This window comes from Carassius gibelio, chromosome B21 (genome assembly GCF_023724105.1).
Source record: "Carassius gibelio isolate Cgi1373 ecotype wild population from Czech Republic chromosome B21, carGib1.2-hapl.c, whole genome shotgun sequence".
Lineage (NCBI taxonomy): Eukaryota > Metazoa > Chordata > Actinopteri > Cypriniformes > Cyprinidae > Carassius > Carassius gibelio.
In genome coordinates this window covers 19,931,967-19,954,561 of record NC_068416.1, presented here as the reverse complement: position 1 = coordinate 19,954,561, position 22,595 = coordinate 19,931,967, and the positions used below count along the sequence as shown (strand labels likewise).

Sequence of the window (22,595 nt, the reverse complement as noted above, 5' to 3'; positions counted from 1 at the left end):
AAAATGGAAAGGTGCATTTGGAGATGGAAAACGTAGTATAATAGACTTTGGCCAGATGTGAGCTAAAAACCCTCCTAAGTACTTCAAGTTCCTCCCAAGATGCTCGAGGCAAGCTTTTGAGAACTACTGCCTGAGGTACAACATGGTGTTAAACTAACCTTTGGTTAAAGGTCTTGAAAATACAAATGTAGGAACAAACCTCACGTGGCTTGTCCAGATTTATCAAAGGTGAACATAGTCAAAGTCAACAAAGTCAATTCTCAAGCAAGTCAGGGCCCTATACCTTCTTGGCTTTGTTAAGGATAACCTACGGACCAAAAATCAAATGGGATTTGAGACTTCTACATTAATTACATTCTCTGCTTCTTTTTCTCTTTAAATATTTATAATGCTAAGCCAGCCAGCTAAAGGCTTCAAACCAATAACCTAATGGTCCTGTTGCTGTGTCATGTTCCTCACCCAGTGGCTGTGTATATAACCACTCTGACATGTAAGAAATATGAATGATGCACAGCTTGTGAGATCCATTTCAGTGGCAGAGTCGGCGGTCTGTGAGATCTGTGAGTGCTAACAGGCTAAAACACACCCTGATGAGAGCAAGAAACAAGCTGACACAGATTAAAGTATTACACTACAAAGACAGCATCAATTACCAAAGGCCTCACCCAAAGACCTTAAAGCCCCCACCACAAGAGCTGCTCACCACCCCTACGGCACTAATCAGGCTTTAATCAGACCTTAACTAATTACTGTTCCATCAGTGTATATCGTGAGGAACAGCTAACACCCTCTTTCCCCATTACATTTAAATAGGTCTGTGTTGGATACTACAACTCTGAACAATTTAAGAGCTGAAAACTCCTTACAGAACAAAAGAGGTGCATTTAGGATAAAGGCAAGTGAATGGTGAATACTGTGATGGATGATCAGGGGTGATAAGAGTAGTCACAGGAAACTAAAGTTTGTTATTGCTCAATATCATTCTAACGGCAAGAGGCTCTTTTTCAATTCATAAGTGTGAATCTGTACTCAACTGACAACACAGGAAATTAAAGTGGAATTTGAATTGGAATGACAGGAAGAGGAACCTCATCTCTTTAAATCAATACTGAGCACCCTAGTTAGCCTTGGCCTAGTATACAATGAGGAACTGAGAGGACAGGGATTGAGTAAGTTTGAGCAAAGACTTAAACTGGAAAGCATTCAGGTCCCATCTCATATTTGGCTTCCTTCTTATAATACCCCCCTCTAAAATTTCAAGGGGTCTGACATGGCAAGCAATCTACCTGGGGAGAGACCCCGGAAGATCAAAGGTCTCTTCAACATACGAGGGCTCCATCTCTGAGCGTACAAGCTGAGTATTTAGGGCAAAATACCACAGAAACCTGGGGAGCTATGGCACTTCCCCAGCTCCCAGAACTCATTCCAGAAACACTATAGAGAAGCTAATGCAGAGCTACCAGTAGAGGGTGAGGAAGGGTGGAGGGAAAAACAGAGATAGTTGCAGAAAACTTCGAATGTATACTTTCTGCAGATTCAATTATCACATTCTAGTAATGATGTTTGTCACTTATGGCTTGTTTCTTCTGATCGGTACAGATCCACTTTTTTGGGAACCTCCCATTGGGGTACCTAACACAGTAGTGCTGTACCTAAAGGGTGGAGCTAGACTAACTACAGGATGATGATTGGTTGACAGAGAATCGTCACTTGCATGTGCTAAAATGGAATGAAGCATCTCCTTCACTTGTTCCGCCATGCTGGTCATGCATGTCGGGCTTGTTTACATTCGAATGTGCAAACACACAAAAAATTTGTATTTTATAAATTGTATATGTTCACACACAGAAGATGTCACACCTTCTTGCTGGCATACACCATGCCTATTAAGTAAGGGTACTATTGATGGTGGAAACACAAGTCAGATCAAAGTGTACATCCTGACCATACCGTACTGTACTAGACTGACCCGTACCGCTCGGTGGAAACAAACCATTAAATTCATGAGGACTAGGATGAAAATAGTCCATTCAGAATTTAACTGACTGTGACTTGCACAACCCAAATCAATTCCCAAATTTGAATTAAGATGCAGAACTTTACTCTGAATTTATACAGTATGTAAAATTGGAATTTAAATTAATCCAAATTCAATTTTTTTTTTATAAAACTGTTGAATGGTAAATCAAAGCTGTCAAATCTAATGAAAAAAAAAATACAAATAATAAAAAAGCTTGAAGTTTAAATGCCAGATAGAATAAAAGAATGATACAGAGAATAAGCACAATAATTACAATGATACATGGAGCTACACAAAGATCTTTATACAGAATAACTGACAGACGTATGACAGTCCAATATATAGAACTGTAGCTAGAACTATAGAGAGGACGACAGATAGAAAGATCTAAGGGTAAAATGAGATAGAACAACAAACAATAGATAGATACACTGGCATATAGATAGGCACTACTACTTCCTGTGTTTTGTGGTCAGTTTTAATTTAAATGCCATGACGACAACCCTGCCACTAATGATACAACCAAACTTACTTGGTTTGGCACTGCTGCTGTCAGTCCAGAGTTGCTGGCATTCTAAACAAGCAATTACAGGAACATGTTCACTTTACAGTTCCACATTATGTCAGAGGCCATCCAGGCCATTCTAACTTTTACCCAGGAAACTTTTCTCAGACAACTTCCTGACCTCTTCTCCCAGGCTAAAAATAAAAAATAAAAAATGCCGGCCACAGGGAAACTAAGCATTGCAGCCTTACAGTAGCAGACACCTGGAGCGGGGTCATGTCCCTCACCTTCCAAACTACAGAGATGCACTGCGGCAGCTCACTCGATTCTAATGACATTACCGAAGTGGTTTTGGCCATGCTGTGTGCCTCTGACATTTAAATTGACTCTGTAAATTGCATCGGCGTGATGCGGAATGAGACGAGCTATGGGCAGTATTGACTTCTCTGCAGCTGAGGAAGCTTCATTTAAAACTGGAGAGATCTCAGACTCTGCATGTTCAGGATGGATTCATATGTGACATTTCCGCCATACAAGGGAATCACAGACACTATGTGCACCACTTTGTAATCAAGCTGATTAATTATTATTAGGCCTGGAGGCAGAATGATGTGTAAAGTAATCAAATAAAAATTGCAAGTGATTGATATTTACAGAGGCCAGTGATAATTATTCTTTTCTCTTTCTCTTTGCTTTTTTCCCTAGATTGTTCGCCACAGGCATGGAATGTCACAGTAAGCGCTGATTTATAGATGCTATTATTTTACCCATCCAAAGGATACTTGTAATGGCCACTATTAGTCAGTTATAGGTGTGTTTTAATGGCCTGATGTGGTTAAGCTGAATTCTCAGCTGTGTGCTGGGGTCTATGAAGATGTGACGGCAGCCGCCGCAGTGTAATAACAGAGCAGCAGCCGGAGGGCTAGGTTTGACTGTGCCTGCACCGAGAGCAAAATGCCATAAAAACAGCAGTTTACCAGCAGGGCCGTGTGTAAACATTCATTCTCCTTAACTCTCTCACACACATACATATACATTTAAGGAGACGCACACAGTGTGATTGAGAGCAGCAATCTCTATCTGCTCTTTGTTTTTCACTTCTCAGAATCAAAATTTATGAGCAGCTATACACAGTCCTGGCGGCGTCGTAACTGCGGTGTGTTCGGGAAGATGCTAATATTTACTTGTGTGTATATCTGCATGATAAGCTATTACTGGTTTTTGTGTAGCTCTCAATGGGAGACAGTAACAAAGTATTTTTACTCTTTTCTTAAGTATTTTCTTTCTTTTTTATTTATTTTTTTTTATTTGGGACAACTTTTAGTTTTACTCCAAAGCATAAAATATCTTGTTGGTGAAGAAATAAGTCATGTTACAGGTACTAACAATCAAGCCAGTTCAACCCATCATGCCAAAAAATTATGAGACAACTTATAACAAACGTCATCTTTATAGATGCAGAGCATTTGAGTAGAAATTATTTATAATTTACCTGTATATTATTTTAAAGCATTTCTTTAAAAAAATCACAATATAAATATACAAATCAATCAGCCAAACAAACACTATATAATACACAAACAAGACAAAATAAGACAAACACTAATATAATAATATAATATAGTATAATATAATGCAATATATATTATAACTTTTGCCAACATAGAAATAAATCCATTATTTTATTTACACAAATTTTTATTATTTAAATGTATATAATTTTATTCTATTTCCCGATAAGGCTCAGTAGGAAGTGTAAAAATAGAAAAACAATATGTATTCGATTTAATAAAATATTACACTATTTGATATATATATATATATATATATATATATATATATATATATATATATATATATATATATATATACAATATTATTTTTTTCAATACATTTAAAGTAAATACATGTATTTATATAAAACAAGCATTAAAATATTCAATAAAAAATATGGCACCAGCTGCAAAATGAGAGAGCAATTCCATGGTTTAAAGGTAGTACCGGTTTTAGTTACCTGGACAAATAATCTGATATATAATGATATAATACATTGTTGCCATGGGTGACATGAATCTTAGGATGCCGCAATTAACTAATCATAATCAAGTATTACAGAGAACATCTTAATAAACCAATCTCTGATTGACAATCACTGGCTGATTAATAATTTCAGACAGAGCTATAACCCATTTTATGTTCAAATTAAACACATGTTACCTTATCTTAAGTGCAATCTGTGTGCCTCCTCCACCACTCGTAAGTTCCAAAGCAGGTACTCATTCACACAGGTACGCACACACTCATACATACACCGCTCCAAAGATCTAGCTATGACAATTCTAGACCAAAACACTTGAATGATGAGCAAAATGAGAAAAAGAGGGACGTTAAGTGCTCATTAAAGTATCTACAGGGTGAAACAGACAGTGGGAACTCGGCACTCTATGTGTTGCCGGAATCTGAGAGCAAGATAATTGGCCATTATGACAGTGGACGGCATGTCATTACCTTTTCATTAGCTGGCCTCCTCTCTTCCCAGGATTGCCCTGCACTACTGAGCAAGAAAAAGACGCCATTAACGTAATGTGGAATTAAGAGAGGCGAAGAAGAGCAGGACGGATAGGGCACGCACATATACAGACACACACACTCTACTTGCATACCCATCATTCTCTCCTTAAATGGAGCTGAGAGCGCGAGAGCAGAGTGACACCAATTTAAAATCTGCAGTGATCAAATGAGGAGAGGGATGGAAAAGGCACATGTGTGGGTGGATTTGTGTATTCATATCAGTGTATACGTGTGTCTGTTTTCACACAGACATTCTTACAAGTGCATCTCTCTCTGAAAATGCCATATGATGGAGTGAAATGCAGCAGAACCCCTGGGAAACAGATAAAGAGGTGCACAAACAGATAAAGTTGTGAGTTTTATGGGAAGGTTAAAAGACAGGCTGCTACAGCATTGTCAAAACTCATCTATGCCGACTTGGATCATGTATGTCAAGTCAATTTCCAAAACATTACTCACCAAAGGCATTTTGCAACTGACGCTCCAGAAGATGCAGCGAAATATGGGTTTCTGTTACATAAGGAATACTCCCTCACAACTTGTCATTTAGTAAATCTAAACTGACTTACAGTATACTAATTGCTAGGAATGTCCCAATAGAGCAATCTAAGGTTGAAGACCATGTTGAAAACCATTACAGTACAAGGAATTCATCTCCCAATTCAGCTTAATTTATGATTTTTAATGCAGGGGTGGACCTAGAGTTGACCGCCCCACTCACTGCTTGTCAGTTCCAGTGGCCTAGTGGACAAGAGCGCAAACATATAAGGCTGTTGTGTTATGGGTGTCCCAGGTTCGATAGACACTACTTTACTGATCCCACCATCCTCTCTCTCACACACTTTGCTTCCTTGTCTGCTCTCCATTGTTGTCTCACAATAAAGGCAAAACACCAAAAATAATTTAGATTGCAGAACATCTTTATGATCACATCAAACATGAGACTTTTGGATGCACATTCCACTTCGCTTCAGTGACAAACGCCATTCAAACGAGCGCAGAAACGTTTATTAATTGAATTGAATTAATAAGAAGATTTCATGTGAAATTGTTGCATTATAAAAGTAGGCCTATATTTAAAAACTTCAAAGATAGGTGAGATTAATTGCGATTAATAATAAAAAAAAATGTGTGTGATTATTTTTTAAATTGATTTACAGCACTAATATAAATAAATATATTCGTACACACAGTTATTTAAAATGAAAGGTGTAAATTCTCTAGCATGTATTTATAAGCAAGTTTTGCTCAATATAGCAGATTCTCTGACAAAATATGGCAACTAGCAACATTTGCTAATGTAGCATCTCTAGTCAGATCTCTACCCACATCATGTCCACACATTCCTTGGAACATCTCAATAAATAACCTTTTAATTGATGCAATCGATTGCTTTTTGTCATGACCAAGGGATGCATCTTATGGTTTGCTGGTGGAACAAACAATCAGTAGCACTCATTGTGTTCAGTAAATCGCATGACTGTGAGGAGCATCATTAGCTTGTTCTGAATTAATGGGCGTTGGTGAAGATGCTTATTGGGGGACTAGATTAGACTGGAGTCCACACAGTCAAATTATAGCCCGATTATAGATTCAGTCTGGACAGGAAGTGTGCAACAGAGGCTCAGAGCTGAGAGACGAACGGCATCGTTTAATTGGTCCCTGATGCAAACCGACTTCAGGAAACGAAGGAAGGAAGTGTGAAAAAGAGAAGGGAAAAGAGAGGAAGACAGAAAAGAGAGAGGTCTCCAAACTAGAAGAAAACAACAAATAGAAGCCAGGGGGAAGAGTGCGGGTGAGATTCCTCGTCTAATGTCTTCTGCTGTAGCTCCCCGCAATCGATTCTTCCAGTCTATTACTTTCAACTCACTCTCACTTGCTCCAACCCTTTTTCTCTTTCTCTTCATTTTTGCGACTCTTGCTTTTTTTTTTATAAAATTCAAAATCAGTGTGGTTGTTTTGGGTGAAGTGTCTGAGAGGGGGGAAAATAAAGAGCGAGAAGAGCAAGACAGGGATGACACGGAGAAGAGCATATGCACTGCAAGACCTTACATATACAATTACATGTTTTGTGGAGATTCTCAAAACATCTAAAAGGTCATTCTGAAAGTAACAAGAGCAATACAGCTTAAAGATGTTGATAACATCAATCTATGAATAAGATTTGGAAATTGATCCCAAAACAGAACTGGTCTTTGATTCTTATAATGTTCAGAACACAACAAACTCAAGCAGAAACATGTACCTTGTTGCTAGGAGACGCGTGAAATATGAAAAAAAATCTTTTTTTTTTTTTCAGATCAGTTCAAAACATCAAACTTATTTGATATCTGATACATATCCAGAAGAGTCTTAACAGATGGGGATTTGAAATAAATAAAAAACATTATTTTGTTCACCAAAGAAGTTTAATTCAGATTCATTCATTGATTCGTTTAGTAACTCTTTCTGTACATACAGTATGTTATATCAATACACCAGTATGCACTGGCCATTGAATATGTCTTATAATATTATGAGCCACTGAATTACTCAAAAGATTCTTTCATGACTGAAAGAGGCCTAATTTAGAATGCACATTCAATTTTAAAAAGAAACATCAATATCTTTTGTCAATGGTATGCAGGCGTAAACTCAAGTCCATATTATACTGTTTATTACAAGAGCTCACCATCCCAGCACCTTTTTTTTAAATATTTTTAAAAAATACTGTTTTGATTATGGTTTTATTATGTATTATTTTGATCTCCATAAAGATGAATTCTGATTCATTCATTTGGCGACTTTTACTAGAGGTTATATCAATACATCTTTTTGTCAATGAGTGTGTCCTTAAATATTAATTAATAAAAAAAATGTCACTCTTTAGTCACTGTCATACAAGATCTCACCTTGAAAACTATCAGGTTTTTTATTGCAAGATTTTTTTTTTTTTTTTCATATATATGCATTGAAGCAACCATGATCATGAAAGGTTCAAACAACTACAATCTCTGTCCGCATACAGACAGATTGTGAGCATGACAGGTTACAAACACATTTCAAACTTTAACAGGCCATCCAAGGTCACAGTGGCCTCAGGTGATGCAGGTGTGCTGTTTAGAAATTTAAAGTGTAAACTAAACAGGAACATCTCTTCCTGCATTCAGTTTCCTTTGAAGCGTGCTACTAATGAAACCCCCTCTCCCTCTTGTGTGCACACAGACTTAGACCTCTTACCAATCTGACAGCTACGCAGAACAGAGTGAGCTACTACCAATGGCTATTTGACATGGAAGGCAACCTCATCACTCAGTTGTAAAAACTCTTATAAAATATGCATGATTAGCACTGCGGTGATACAGCCAGGTAGCCTGGGTACAACACTCAAAGAGCAGACTTCTGGCACAGAGAGAGAGAGTTAATTATTATTATTATTAATGGTGACAGAAATAGTTCTCAATGAACATTACAATGCTGATAAATATATGTATACATTTTATGTCATAAAGGTTTCTTTGTTACTTTATATTTAATAAAAACTTATTATATATATATATATATATAACACACACACACACAGGTTGTTTTTAAAGGTTTTTCCTTCCCTTGTCTCTCTTGATAATATACATCCAAGTATGGATCCACAGTGGCTCCAGAGCTTTCTGAAGGCTAATTGGTTTATGGGGCATGACCTTTGACCTTGCACTGTTGAAACAATGCTATAGAAATGCACTCAAAACAATAATCATTGGCAAATTTCATGGAGCACTTACAGATACAAGAACAAGCAGTTCTGAAGCACACGAATAGCACACTTACTATACATATGAAGCATGATTAGGCAGCATTCATGTTGTTTCATGGATGGTAAGATTGCAATCACTTGTGTCATTCTCAAGCTGCATTATCTGATGTTGCAGAAAGGGAGAGAGAGAGAGATGAAGAATTGTGGGTAATGATTAGTGAGGCAAGTGGTAGCTTTTTCCTCTTCCAATGTCATCCTGTACATTCGATTTGTATCATTTCTGTTGCTATGCATTTTTGTGAGTTAAAAATTGGCCTTTAAAGGTTTTCAATTTCCTTGCATTGCCAGAAAACACTCACATGCCATCAATGCGTGTGCAGTCAGGTGATACAGGGAACAAAAATTATGATGGTGGTCTCTTAGCATTAGCATGCACATTCCCAATTTCACTTCTGAATGAATAGTAATTTGCTCTCATTTGCATGTAAATCGCAGAACGGAATAGAGTTATATGAGGGAGCGGAAGGAACAGCTATAGCTGGAGACCGCACATTTTCTCAATGAGATAGACCCCGGCAGGCTGCGACTCACCTCTCTTTCGCTAATTGGAAAATAAAAGACTGCACTGACCTCGGGTGCATTGGCCACAGCGAGCCGCCCAGTCTCAGGGTCGTCATTTTCATTTGTTAAAGTCAGATTATCATACTGCAGCCATTCAGCGCCTCTATGTGTGACCATGAAGAATTTCTTTTTTATCCGCTTGGGTTTTCTCTCCCACAGGTCATACACTTTAGGTTTGGGGCATTTAGGGGACTCTCTGCTCTGCTGGAAGTTGTGCTGACTGTTTAAAGTACTACAGCTCAGTGGTCTCAGGACCTAGCAAGGCTCATAAATACGTAGTTTTACTCTTGGGTTGGAGGAGGAGGGGTGGCACAAAAACACATCTGAGGCAGCATACATGCCTAAAAAATGCATTAAGAAAGACTAAAGTGAGGCACAGAAGCATTTAGCATTTATACTAAAACCACCTGTGGGATGACATGCTCAAAATGTGTCTGCACTGGGACACATAAAGCAACTTTATGTAAGGTTTTTACCTTGAAATATCAGTTTCTGATGATACACTGACTTCTTATAAGGAGTATGGTTTCTGTTTCTTTCCTACGGTCCCCTTCAAATGTCTGTTCTGGGGTATTGTGAGTTTGGTGAGCAGGTACAAAATTCAGCAAAAAGGGTGGATTGCTTTGCATCAACAACAAATGCATGTGTACAGCTATCCATTGTAATTTTAAAAGTAAATTCCTTTAGCTCCAAAGGCCTAAAAAATAAAATAAAATAAAAAATACAGTTGTTTTAACTTGACAGAACAAGACAATTAATGTTTTTAGCATAAGCTAAAAGATAATGCAAGCAGCTAGTAAGATTATAGTGACACATCAGTCAAGACAAAGATACATACATTTTACATAAAAAGATTATGTACATTTATATACCAATTTAGTTATTAAAAATCAATTAAAATTTTAATACAAAAAAAGTATTATTTTTCATATTAAGTAACTGGCTGATATAAAAAACAATTCTGTTTTTCAAAAAAAAAAATCAAATGATATCACAGCATTGATATACATCGAAAATACATTTTGGTCCATTTTGCCTGCTGACGTGTTATCTTTGTTATTGGGCGCACAAAAAAACATGTCAGCAGCGTCGTACTTCAGCAGCGTCACTGCAGAGTTGTTATTTTTGGACCAAAATTTATTTTCGATGCTTCAACAAATTCTAACTGACCCTCTGATGTCACATGGGCTACTTTGATGATGTTTTTATTACCTTTCTGGACATCGACAGTATACCATACATACATTTTCAATGGAGGGACAGAAAGCTCTCGGACTACATCTAAAATATCTGTATATATATACTAAAATATAAACTGAGTTCGGAAGATGAACGGAGATCTTACAGGTTTGGAACAATATGAGGGTGAGTCATTAATTACATAATTTTCAATTTTGGGTGAACTAACCCTTTAAGATACATCCCACATTAGCTATTTTGTGCCCAGCCTACACAATCAACTCATTCAATTAGACTGAAAAACATAACAAAAGAGGATATTTCTTGATAACCTGCTGAAAAATATAATTCCAAACAAACGTCTACAGGAGAAAAAAAAATGCTGTGCGCAGAGCAATTTTCTCTATTCTCAAATGAGTTTGAGAAGACAATGTGCTTCTGAGAAACATTTGCAATGTCACAGTGGGAGGCAACCTGAAATCGAATGCAGACTATACTTTAAACCTACACTGAAGTTAAAAAGGCTGTAAAGAAAATTAACTACTTTTCATTGAGAAGAAAAACCTGTGTATGAGAAAAGAAAGTGTCTGTTTCTAGCTGGCTCTGCATTGTGAGTGTGAGTGTTTTTCACAAAACACCTGGTTTGTGCAGCTCTCCGGCTCTTTTACAAGCAGTGAGTCACAGAAGCGTGAAGCACCAGCAGATTTTTTCACCGACACTGCTGACCATGCATCAACATGCAGACGCAGCGAGCCTTTAACTGTACACGGCCTCTGTGTGTGTGTGTGTGTGTGTGTGTGTGTGTGTGTATGTGCAGATGTGTGTGTGAGACAGAATGAAAAATATATGCACATAAGAACGTGCTGCTCTCTACGCTGTTCACGGAACACAGAGCACATCCTATGATTGACTTCAAGAACATGTGTATGAAATGAGAAAGAAGATAGATCCATATTACAGTATATAGTGACACGCTCATTATTTAAAGCAAGCAATAGTTTTAATGTTATTCAAGTGTATGTGAGAACATGAGATCATGATGGTATAGCTGTGCTCATATGTTAACATTTGACTGGCAGATTCTGCTAAATATTTTCATATCCCACAAGACATCTGTTGCCTCCTTTTATGATGAGCAGCAAAGCTGGACCTCAGCATCACAGAGCCAGTGCGGCTGAGAGCTCAAACATGCAGAGCACACTCGGAAAAACCAAAGAACTTACAGTACCTGGAGGCTTTCTCTCAAAAACAGTGGGCAAATTCTCTGCTCAGTACAAACCTTGCACACAACTATCACAAAAATACATCTTGTAGATCCTTATGAGCAGAAACATATTTTTATGGATGTTTTAATGGTTAACATGAGGATGAGAAATGTTTGAGGGAATTAATCTTACCAGTGCTTCTGACTGGCAAAACAAGCATGCATAACCCAACATTTACCATTATAAACCAACATAAAGCAGAATCTAACAGCCAAAACAAACCGACCCCCAACTAAACCTGCATTTAGCCACCATAAAAAATGCTCAACCAGCATAAACCTGCATTTAACCAGCATACAAAATGCTCAACCAGCATAAACCTTCATTTAACCAGCATAAAAAGTGTATAACCTGCATTTAACCAGAATAAAAAGTGGCAAATCAGAATAAACCTGCTTTTATTATTTATAAACCATGCTGGAGCGGCTTGGAAATTAATTCTGGTCTAAACTGGTCTTGTCCATCATGAAGGCCAATTCTAGAGCATTTAAGTAATGTATATACTCCAAGTCCAAGCTACAATATTTACAACTGAAAAAAAAAAATGCACGCATGTATTCTTTACACAGTACTTTCAGCATTGTCACACCACAGTTTCAAATTTCAAAGAGTATGCATAAGATTCATGCATGGGATAAAAAAGGACAACCTTGTTCAACGGTCTTTCTAGCTAGTTTTGCTTGCTCAAGTCTCACAATGATCAATACTGCCCACGGGCCAATCAGAACACTGCTCAATGACAGTGCAGCCATTGCAACCTCTGAGATTAAATTGCATTATATTTTATTACAGACAACCTCTTACATCTTTGTCAATGTTGCAATTGATTATTAAAACATGAAATATTCATATTTGGGAGCGGTATCGATTTACATCAAAGAGACTTGTCGGATCATTTTTCAAATACAATGACCGATAGCAGACATCTGTCATGACGGGGTAATGAGGGGAGAATACATTAAACTAGTTTACATTTGTGTGATTACTGCATAGAGGTTGATTCATGTTATCCATCAAACAATCATTACTGTGTGTGTGTGCGTGTGTGTGTGTGTGTGTGTGTGTGTGTGCACGTGCTAGTGCATTTGAGTGAGTGCTTGTTAATTTGTCATTATTACATTGCCAACTGTAAAAATAAGAATCAGCAAGATTCTGATTGGGTCAGAATACTATAAAGATTGAAGTAAAACATTAACTTTAGATTTTTTAAAGGCAAACAGGTCAATGGGGCTACATACTGTATATAAACAATATATATATTGTTGTTATTATTATTAGATGATTGCAGAGTACATAAAGTTCCATAAAAATGTACCATCATGTAAAAAATAAATAAAAAAAATATTCATACATATTCATATATTCAAATATTTTTCTAATTATATGCATGGTAATTATATGTATGAACTTTAATCCAATTATCACAATAAGCAATCAAATGTCAAAAGAAATGTCAGAAGCATTTAAAATGTATAATTTAATTAAAAGTAAGTGGAAATATATGTTCCAGTACTCCATTTAAAGTCAAAGAAATTAGAATGTAATTTTCTTTCGCTGTTTGTATATTAAAACATTCTCAGATGTAGCAGAAAACAACAACATCATGTTTGTATTTTTTTTTTTCTGTCTCTGAGCATAATTCTAAGTTTATAATCAGGATATAGCATATTATTTAGGGGGGTGTAAAAATAATAATAAAAAGTGACTTCTGAAAACGTCTTTCTTCTAATTTTTCTGCCTATCCATATTGTACATATCTACAGTCTTTTTTCTATTCTTTTCTTTCCTCCCTTTTCCTGAAAGAGAGTTCAATGTCTTTGTGGTGAAACCAAGGGTCAGTGGAGGAAGGACAGCAATCTCTTAAATTCAGCACTTTCCCAAAAGCACTCTGAGGAGACACAAATGAAGATGGAGAAATGGAAAACAAGGCCACTCAGGGAAGGAACTGTAGTGTGGGCACGTGCCAGGAGAACTGAGTGGCAATATTTTCTACAAATATCCATATGGCTAAATGAAACAGCAAGGCAATGTAATGTTTTTGAGATGGCCGTGTATTATGCTTTCACAGTGAATTTGCTATTTTAGCCCATCAACCTCCCACAACCCAAGAGGGAAATCATGTTATTGGTATGTATCCAGGGCCTGTTTTTGTCCATAAATAATGGAATTATTTAGCCGTTTTTCCTTCAATACTACCAACAAGCAGCACAGGTCACTGTGTCACTCTAGATGAGTCAGCTCTGTAACAGTGGAACTGCAATGGACCTAAAAACATGAAAATGCATTGTTATTTTGCTCCTCATATTTCCATTTTAGTGGCTTAATGAGAGGAATATTCCCCATATGTGTCACCACATGGAGAAATAAACTTGAGGCATGCGAGATAAACATCAGATGGAAAATGTTCATATGAAGTAAAAGCTGTCAGAAACACAAGATGTAGCAGTCAGTTAGGTTTTCTATATAGTGTTTGATTTGAATCACTTTTGTCAATGCAGAACAAACTTCCAATTTGATAAACCATGTTGCAGTTAACAGCCAACATCACATTTGGCACTGATTAAAAGTTCATTTTGGACCCTGTCCAGTATGTACCCAAAACTTTTGGCTTTAGGATCCGCATTTAGATACACCTGCATTGTCTGACATATAGAGTGTGGGATGAGCATCACCAAAAATACAACATCTAATTCCACCCTCAAGCACTCATAAGAAAATGATGCAAGAGAACACAAAAATCTCCAAACTCAGCCTCCCCCAGGATCTACCCCCGCTGCCCTCTTGTTATTGAAAATGCATGCGGTTACAAAGATCCTCCCTCCTTTTGACAAATTTATGAGTGCTTGAAAGATTAAACGTGACCTTTGTTGGGTTTAAGCTGTGAATGCAGCACATACAGATTATACAGCAAATCACAAACCTCTGAGGGAAATTACACATAAACACCTGTTCGCACATATGCATAAACACCGCACAGCCAAAAAAAGCTTCTTAGCCTTTACTGAAAAACCCAAGGGCTTGCATTCCATGTTACCGCTATGACAGATGACAAGAGGATTCCATCATCCTACCAAGCATCTTCTGATCCAGATCTGCTCCTGGTCCCTGAGGATGAGAATGCCTGCTTCTCTCTCGCTCTCATAAATACTATCCACCAACCAGGTTCATGACAAGTTCTCACAACATGGACAGGCTCCAAACATTTCTGTGGGGAAATCACTGATGCATTCTGGGAAATGTATGCCTTGTGGTTACAGTACGAGATACTTGTGGACACTGCAATGAATCAATGTTAACAGACGTCTTGTGAGTAGGCTAATATTATATTGATGAATATACTTATGTCATATTGACGCATACAGAAAAACTGAGTCCTGTCCCTTGTTGCAGATTCACATGACGGTTCTCCTTCATATGTGCACTGATGTCAAAAAGTGACTACTGTGGGTACTGTGAGAGTCAGTCTAACGATGCTGAATGATAAATTAAACATAGCTAATGCTAATGTTCAGATGGAAGGCGCTGCCTTTATTCGTAACTCATGTCTTTCGAGAACCTCTCTTGAGTTCGAGCTACTCGAACTCATTATCATGTGCGCCTCTATCACTGAATCGGGCACAGTTACATCTCCATCTACTGCTGCCCAGGGCTACATTTCCGTTCTGTGTCTCACATCAACTTTATGAAAAAAAACTGCAATACATTAAAGGAAAATGACATTTAACGCTCTGACCACAGGCAATGTGGCAAACCCTGTAATAGTTTGGGTTTGTTTATGGTTTTCAATAACAACTTCCTTCTGACAGGTGCACGGCATTTCTGATGTGAAACAATAGATGATGTCAGCGCTGGAGGAGGTGTAAGTGAACATGACAGATGATTGGATATTTTAATGACACGGTTTAATTTGCATATTAATGAATTCTCCCAATGAACCAACAAAGCGATATATCAGAGAGGAACGGATATGTCTTATGCAATACCTTCTTAATGCTGGTGAGGAGAACTCAGTAATTATGAATGTTAGACTGGTTTGAGCTGATTTCCATAGTTTAAGGAAAGAAGGAGGATCAAATCCCGAGGGCTCATTTGCTAATAGACTTGCAAATAGTTTATCATAAGGACGATAGAATCAGGAGGACAGATGTTGCACAGCAGCAAGCATCAGATGACTTTTTATTGCACAGTGAGAAAGAGTATTCTATATCAATCAATTTACAAAATCTTATCCAGATTCATAACATAAGACTTAACTTTAATATTAAACATTTTTTTTGACCATTATCTTAATAAATCACCAAAATCAGCGTATTAATGGATGATGAACTAAAATCACCATTTCACAGAAATAAACCCCCGAGAGAAAACAGCTAAGACAATCTCTTAGCCAGCCTCTATGAACAGATACACAAAGCAGATCTCAGAAGTGGCCCTTAGGGGTGCCTCAGGTAATAACAGCTCTCCTGACTGATAACAAGACCATCAACCTCAAAATGTCCACTCCACAGCGTCGGGTTTCTTTTTAAATGTTTTACATTTCAGACATCACACGTGATAGGACCAGGAAATAGATGGAAGGGCAAAAAAAAAAAAAAAAAAAAAAAAAAAACACACACACACACACTAGCAATTATCAAAATTCTAACCGGACACTTGTTTATAAACATACAATTAATCTATCTTGGTTGAACATCTTAATGATGGTTATTGTATTCAGTCTCTGTGCCCTGTCCACCTCTTTTCTAAGCATCAATGACTCTTAACATAAGATAATTGCATCCTTGCCTCTGCTTTTGCTTCAAAAAACATGCAACACTAATCTTTGATGAAAGTGTATAATTTATCATTTTAAAAGGATATACTGTATGTTTATAGGACACCAACATGTTATTTTCAGTTGCATTTCCCAATACAATGTTCATACAAAGTAAAAACAATCATGTTTAAAATACACCACAGAAGAAACTGGCAGCAGTTATCAGAATATCTTCATTATTAAATATTTTATAGTCTGTAACTGTAAATGTGTGTGTGTGTGTGTGTGTGTGTGTGTGTGTGTGTGTGTGTGTGTGTGTGTGTGTGTGTGTGTGTGTGTGTGTGTGTGTGTGTGTGTTGTGGGTGATGCTAATATGCCTACCCACCTCAACAACTCAAATCTGCTTCATAACTTAAAATGTACTGTCAACCAACAGACTTAAAATATCACCTGATGAGTAAAATTCCAATTAACCACAGTGTTATTCACTCAAAATAGCCTACCACCAAAGCAACACATGACACTAAAATAATAACATCACTAAATAAATAAATACAAATGCTTTAAGCGCAAAGTGACATTTTACTTTAAAATCTATAATCTAAGCAAAAGTAGCTACATTTAAAATATTGCGTAAATACGTTCACAATTCACAAGTAGCTACTTCATGAAGCTGCTTGTAATGTGAGCAGTAATAAATAGATAACGTGTACACTAAATTAAAATGTGATTTTCAATCAAGAGCACGTCGGCTGAAGAAAAAGCGTGCAGAATCTGATGGAAAGTCGCCTTAATTGTGCCTGTTGCGCTGCGCAACTCATGGCACGCACGCTTGATATTCTCACTCCAATGAACAAAAGCTTCAATCAAACCGAGTTGATGACAAGGTTTCCAATGGAGAATGCTGATAGTATTTCATTTGTCGACATTTACAAAATACGTCGCGCGCAAATGTTGTTGTGCATTGGCACTCGCTAAAGTCGCTTCTGCCTATTCGAGCGTTTGGCACAGTGACGGGATTGAAGCCATTACTTTTACATGCGTGTAGATAGTTTTACGCGAATTAGCATTTTCTACACATGCTTCATCGCAAAGCCCCATTGATACTGGAAAAGTCGTTCCTTGGATTGGAAAAACCAGTATTGGAAAATACTGTCATCGAGCATCGCTCAGTGCATACGTATTTATTTATACAGCGAAGATTCAGAGTCCACGAACTCTCCAAAACGGATAAATGTGGGAGGGGGTGTGGGGGGTATATGGTTAGGCTTTCGTACACAGTTAAGTTATCTTACCTCTAGCCATCGCATAGGGCAGCAGGAGAACCAGGACCGCGAGGAAGCCAAAGCAGGAGTATCGTCCCTTCTTCCCAAAGCGTCCCATCATCACTGCGCTTCTCTCCTGTGTCCCCAACTAAACCGGGGAGCCGCTCGCATGTATCGCTCTCATTCATGTGCCGTGCGTTCCCGTGGCTTCAGTAACAGGTCCCTCCCGTAGAGATAAACCCGGCGTTCTGCGTGAATCTCTCTCATCCGCGCGCCGAGTGAGTGTCTCGCGCATCCGTGAGAATGGAATAATGAAGCCGGTGCGCGCTGGCCAATAGCGGAGGGTGATTGAGGGCGGAGGGAGCGCAGCGGCTGTCCTTCACCCTGCTGCTCGGATGCGCTGCGAAGTGACCAGATGTGCCTGAGTAAGAGATGATACATGAGCATACATGTCAGTTGTCGGCTAAATTCGAGATGACATATGAACAGCTGGTTGTGTTACACTGATTTCATCAAAGATCGTGTCGGGCTCCTGGGGGCCACTGGGATGAGAGCAAAGCTGTGCACACCGGAGCAGAGGAGGTGGTCTCTCGTGCGTAATCTGCGTGGAAGAAGAATGGATGTTCAATTAAGCAACAGCACATAAGCACGAGTGTTGTCGTACTTAAGTCTATAAACAAGTAATTTGTGTCGAGTAATTTACATTTCAGACAATAATTAGCCAGTTTATATGTTTGTTCTCCACATAGCCTATGAAAAATGTATCAAATTAACCAAACGTCAAACTCCGGTTGAAGAATGGATGTGTTCACCATGAGTAGTCCCTAAAATCAGAGGAAATGATAGATGAATGACACTGATGTACAAGCAACAAACAGGGATTTTAAGCGTAAACTTCACAAAATGTATTAACTGGTTCTTCAAATCTGATTGGTTAATCACAATGTTGTTCCAGGGACAACAAAGATGTTGTCTCACATGTCTCACTTGGTGAAATCAGGTTCTGCGTGTTTAGCAATATCACATGAATGAGAGTGCTGTTGCACTCAAGTCCATAAACAAGTAATTGTTATCAAGTAATTTTCATTTCAGAAAATAATTAGCCAGTTCGTGTATTTTGTCTCCAACGAAAAGAAATAAGCGAAATAAGCCAAACTGTCCCGATAAATGCATCGCACAGACTAAGAGCCAGTGTGGAATCACGTTTTACGTTACTGCGTAGTGTTCTGAAATCAATAGACTCCTGGTTTTCCGTCTCACTCTCCGCACTGAAGTTGGCACCCCATAAAAATAAATAACCTCCAAAACTGTGCCATTCATTTGTGCTGTTAAAATAAACGATGTAACCATGACCTATTCTTAAATATAACGAAAATTCCACTCACCACCCCAGTGTTGTTTGTTTGTTTGTTTTAATTAGTGATTGTATTGTGCTGTGTTGAAACTTTACATTTAGTCAACTCAAATATCCATTGTTTCACTAACTTCATCTTTCAGTTTGACTAAGCTTATATTTCAAAACAGCATTAAGTTTTTTTTTCAGCCAGTCAAAGCTTTCTAAGCCTAAGAAGTTCGTAAAAACGATTGTACAACTGATTTTAATACGGTGTGTTTCTAACTTAAGTAGCACTTGAAAAACATTGTAGATCCAGTGCTCTGGAGTAATCTCAACGAAGTGTCTAAAATAGCCCGCCTTGTTGGCTGAAGCATTTACACTAACTCGACCCACCAATGACAAGGGCTGAATATCAGCACCAGTGGCATAGGTGATAAAACGTGTTACGTAGGCCTACTTAAAGGGTACATAACATACACAGTTTCACCTAATCTCATGTTATTCTTGAGTACCTATAGAGTAGTACTGCATCCTTCATATATCCAAAAAGTCTTTAGTTTTATCATGTTTATAAAAGAAAAATACAGCTTTCCGATTCTTTCCGGACAAAGCCGAGCTCCTGGAGGCGTGCCGTGAGCGGAGCTATAATACTGATGTTTCGTGTTGTTTCCATTAACATATATTCACTTACAGTATGTGCTGATTTCCAACAAAATACAGAAATCTGATGCGATTGTACTTACACGAATGGGGTATTTTATCACAGGGACGGCTCCATGTTTTAATTGCAAACAACGTGCAAATCCAGCATCGACATGGGCCTCGTTTATAAAAACAATCGTCATTCAAATGACCAAAACACACAAACACACTTGCTACACTCCATTGCTGCCCCGGAAAAACTAACTGCATCCACTGTTCATGTAACACTGGGTTCTTTGGGAAGCTGAACATGGTAAATGTACCCATCCAAAAATGCACTTATTTGGAGACATTCTCGAACCAATCCTATGCAGCACTGCCGACGATTTTGAATTGCGTTGATATGCGCGATCTCGCTGAACAATGTGTGCGCGGGAGAAATGCTCATATAAGGACTACCGTTATCTACGTCATTAGATCCACGATCGAAAAAAAAAGTCGAAACTTGTACCTACCTAGAAGTAAGATTTTCGGCACAGATATTCTCAGTCATTCTTCTAAATTATTATTTTTTTTAACTTTGGCCATGTTTAGCATGAGAATCAATCTCTTTAACACTGTGAACGAATACAAGAAACACCACCTTTTTTCTCCCCTTTTAAATTTCAAATCACATCAGAAAAGCATTTATTTTCAACAAAAATGAAGAATATAATCAAAAGTTGAAAATACAGTATAGGGTAGGGTTAGGATATTTGTAGGGAGGGCTTTATTGTCCCATAAGGTGGCATAGAAGAGAAACAATAATGTACAGTATGTGGAAAATAATGTTTTTTTGTTGTTTTACCTTAAACCGAATAAACACATTTCATTAAAAAAATAAAAAAATAAAATAAAACAAAACCCCCACAAAATAAAGTTATTTTTAGCAACATCATAAGACTCCTTTAAGTGCATTGTGATGATAAGGATTTGATTGTACTTTACTGTAAAATGTACAGTATCACTTGTTTGATGTTGTTGTTGTTGTTGCTGTTGTTTTAAATGAATATATAAATGAAATAATTAAAAGGGGCAGAAAAAATATATAGACATATCTAAATGAAATAACTGAAAAATAAACAATAAAAAAGTAGTAATAATGTAGTTATCCCCACCCCAAACAAGTCAATAATATATAAATTATTATTATTTAGTATTTACTTTTATAACAGCCCAGGCATATCTATATAGGCCTACATATAGAATGCTGCACCAAACAAAAATTGAAAAATGTAAACAATAAACCAACAGAATAGCTGATTCTAACTGATCAAAGCAAGAGCTGACCAGAAGTGAGCACCCATGCAACGTAATCAATGACTTACATCCGAGTAAACGAGATGGAGAGAAGTTTGCAAACAGGCACGTTTACACATAAACATCAAATGGGGCTTGAGCATTTGCCCCTTTTTCTTCCTCGAGAGAAAGGGCCTCTTTTAAAAGGGAAACATACATATATATACACATACACTCACTGGCCACTTTATTACCATCTGAATGTTGCAGCAGAAATCGAGACTCATCAGACCAGGCAACGTTTTTCCAATTTTCTTTTGTCCAATCTTGGTGAGCCTGTGAGAATTGTAGCCTCCGTTTCCTGTTCTTAGCTGACAGAAGTGGCACCCGGTGTGATCTTCTGCTGCTGTAGCCCATCTGCTTCTGGGTCCGACATTTTGTGCATTCAGAGATGGTATTCTGCATACCTTGGTTGTAATTAGGGCTAGACCAGAATATTCTATTATTCTAATATTTGTTCGGTGGGCTGGCATTCGATTGTAAATTTTGAGATTAAAATGACTTTTTTTATTTCTTTCTTACTTTTTGACACCTGGCATCCCTGCAAAACGGTCTTCATTCGTGCTTGAATATATATTGCGGTGTTTATTTATTTATTTTTTTACTATTGGGCTGAATGGTTGTAAGTACTGTCAGGTACAGTTACAGTTGTAATAAATATCAAATCATTAAATCATTATTTAAAACTTCAAAAGGAACAGGTGAAGATGGCATTCGTTCCATCTCCACAAGGACTTGTACCACGGCTTATCAACATTTTTTTTTTTCACAGACAACTACTGATGTATAATGTTATGTAGTATAATAAATGATAAGATGTGTTCTTTGCTTTGTTTTATTTTATATAAGAAAGTGTAACATTAGAATTATATTAAAGTGCACAAACACACAACAAAACTCAAGTATATACCGAGGGAGGGATTCTAGCAGACCAATCACAGCTTGGGTTGACGTATAATTGATGCACTGTAGATTTTTGGAGAGGTGCACGTCAGGCTACGGCATAAGGGAGTGCGTCTAAGGCGTAGGTCAGATGCAGTATAAATCAGTCTTTACTTACTCTTTTTCGCACCATTTTCTGCAAACCCTTGAGATGGTTGTGTGTGAAAATCCCAGTAGATCAGCAGTTTTTTAAATACTTAGACCAGCCATCTGGCACCAACAACCATTCCATGTTCAAAGTCACTTAAATCCCCTTTCATCCCCATTCTGATGCTCGGTTTGAACTTCAGCATGATGTCTTCACCATTTCTAGATGCCTATATGCATTGAGTTGCATATATATATATATACTATATTGCATATACCTACCTCCCTTTCAAGTTGTGTTTGTCTTGGTGTTGAGGTGAGTGGTGATAAACAGCAGACCT

The 22,595-nt window shown here is 37.6% G+C and overlaps 1 protein-coding gene across 1 annotated transcript in view; it reads right to left on the bottom strand.

The window, feature by feature from the left end:
* unc5da (unc-5 netrin receptor Da) overlaps nucleotides 1-18,439 on the bottom strand; it is a 171,703-nt gene extending 153,264 nt beyond the window's left edge. Inside the window, exon 1 of the mRNA XM_052588949.1 lies at nucleotides 17,940-18,439. Coding sequence (XP_052444909.1) covers nucleotides 17,940-18,030 — 91 coding nt within the window. The 5' untranslated portion in view covers nucleotides 18,031-18,439. The remainder of the gene's footprint in view (nucleotides 1-17,939) is intronic.
* Between the last annotated feature and the right edge of the window lie 4,156 nt (nucleotides 18,440-22,595).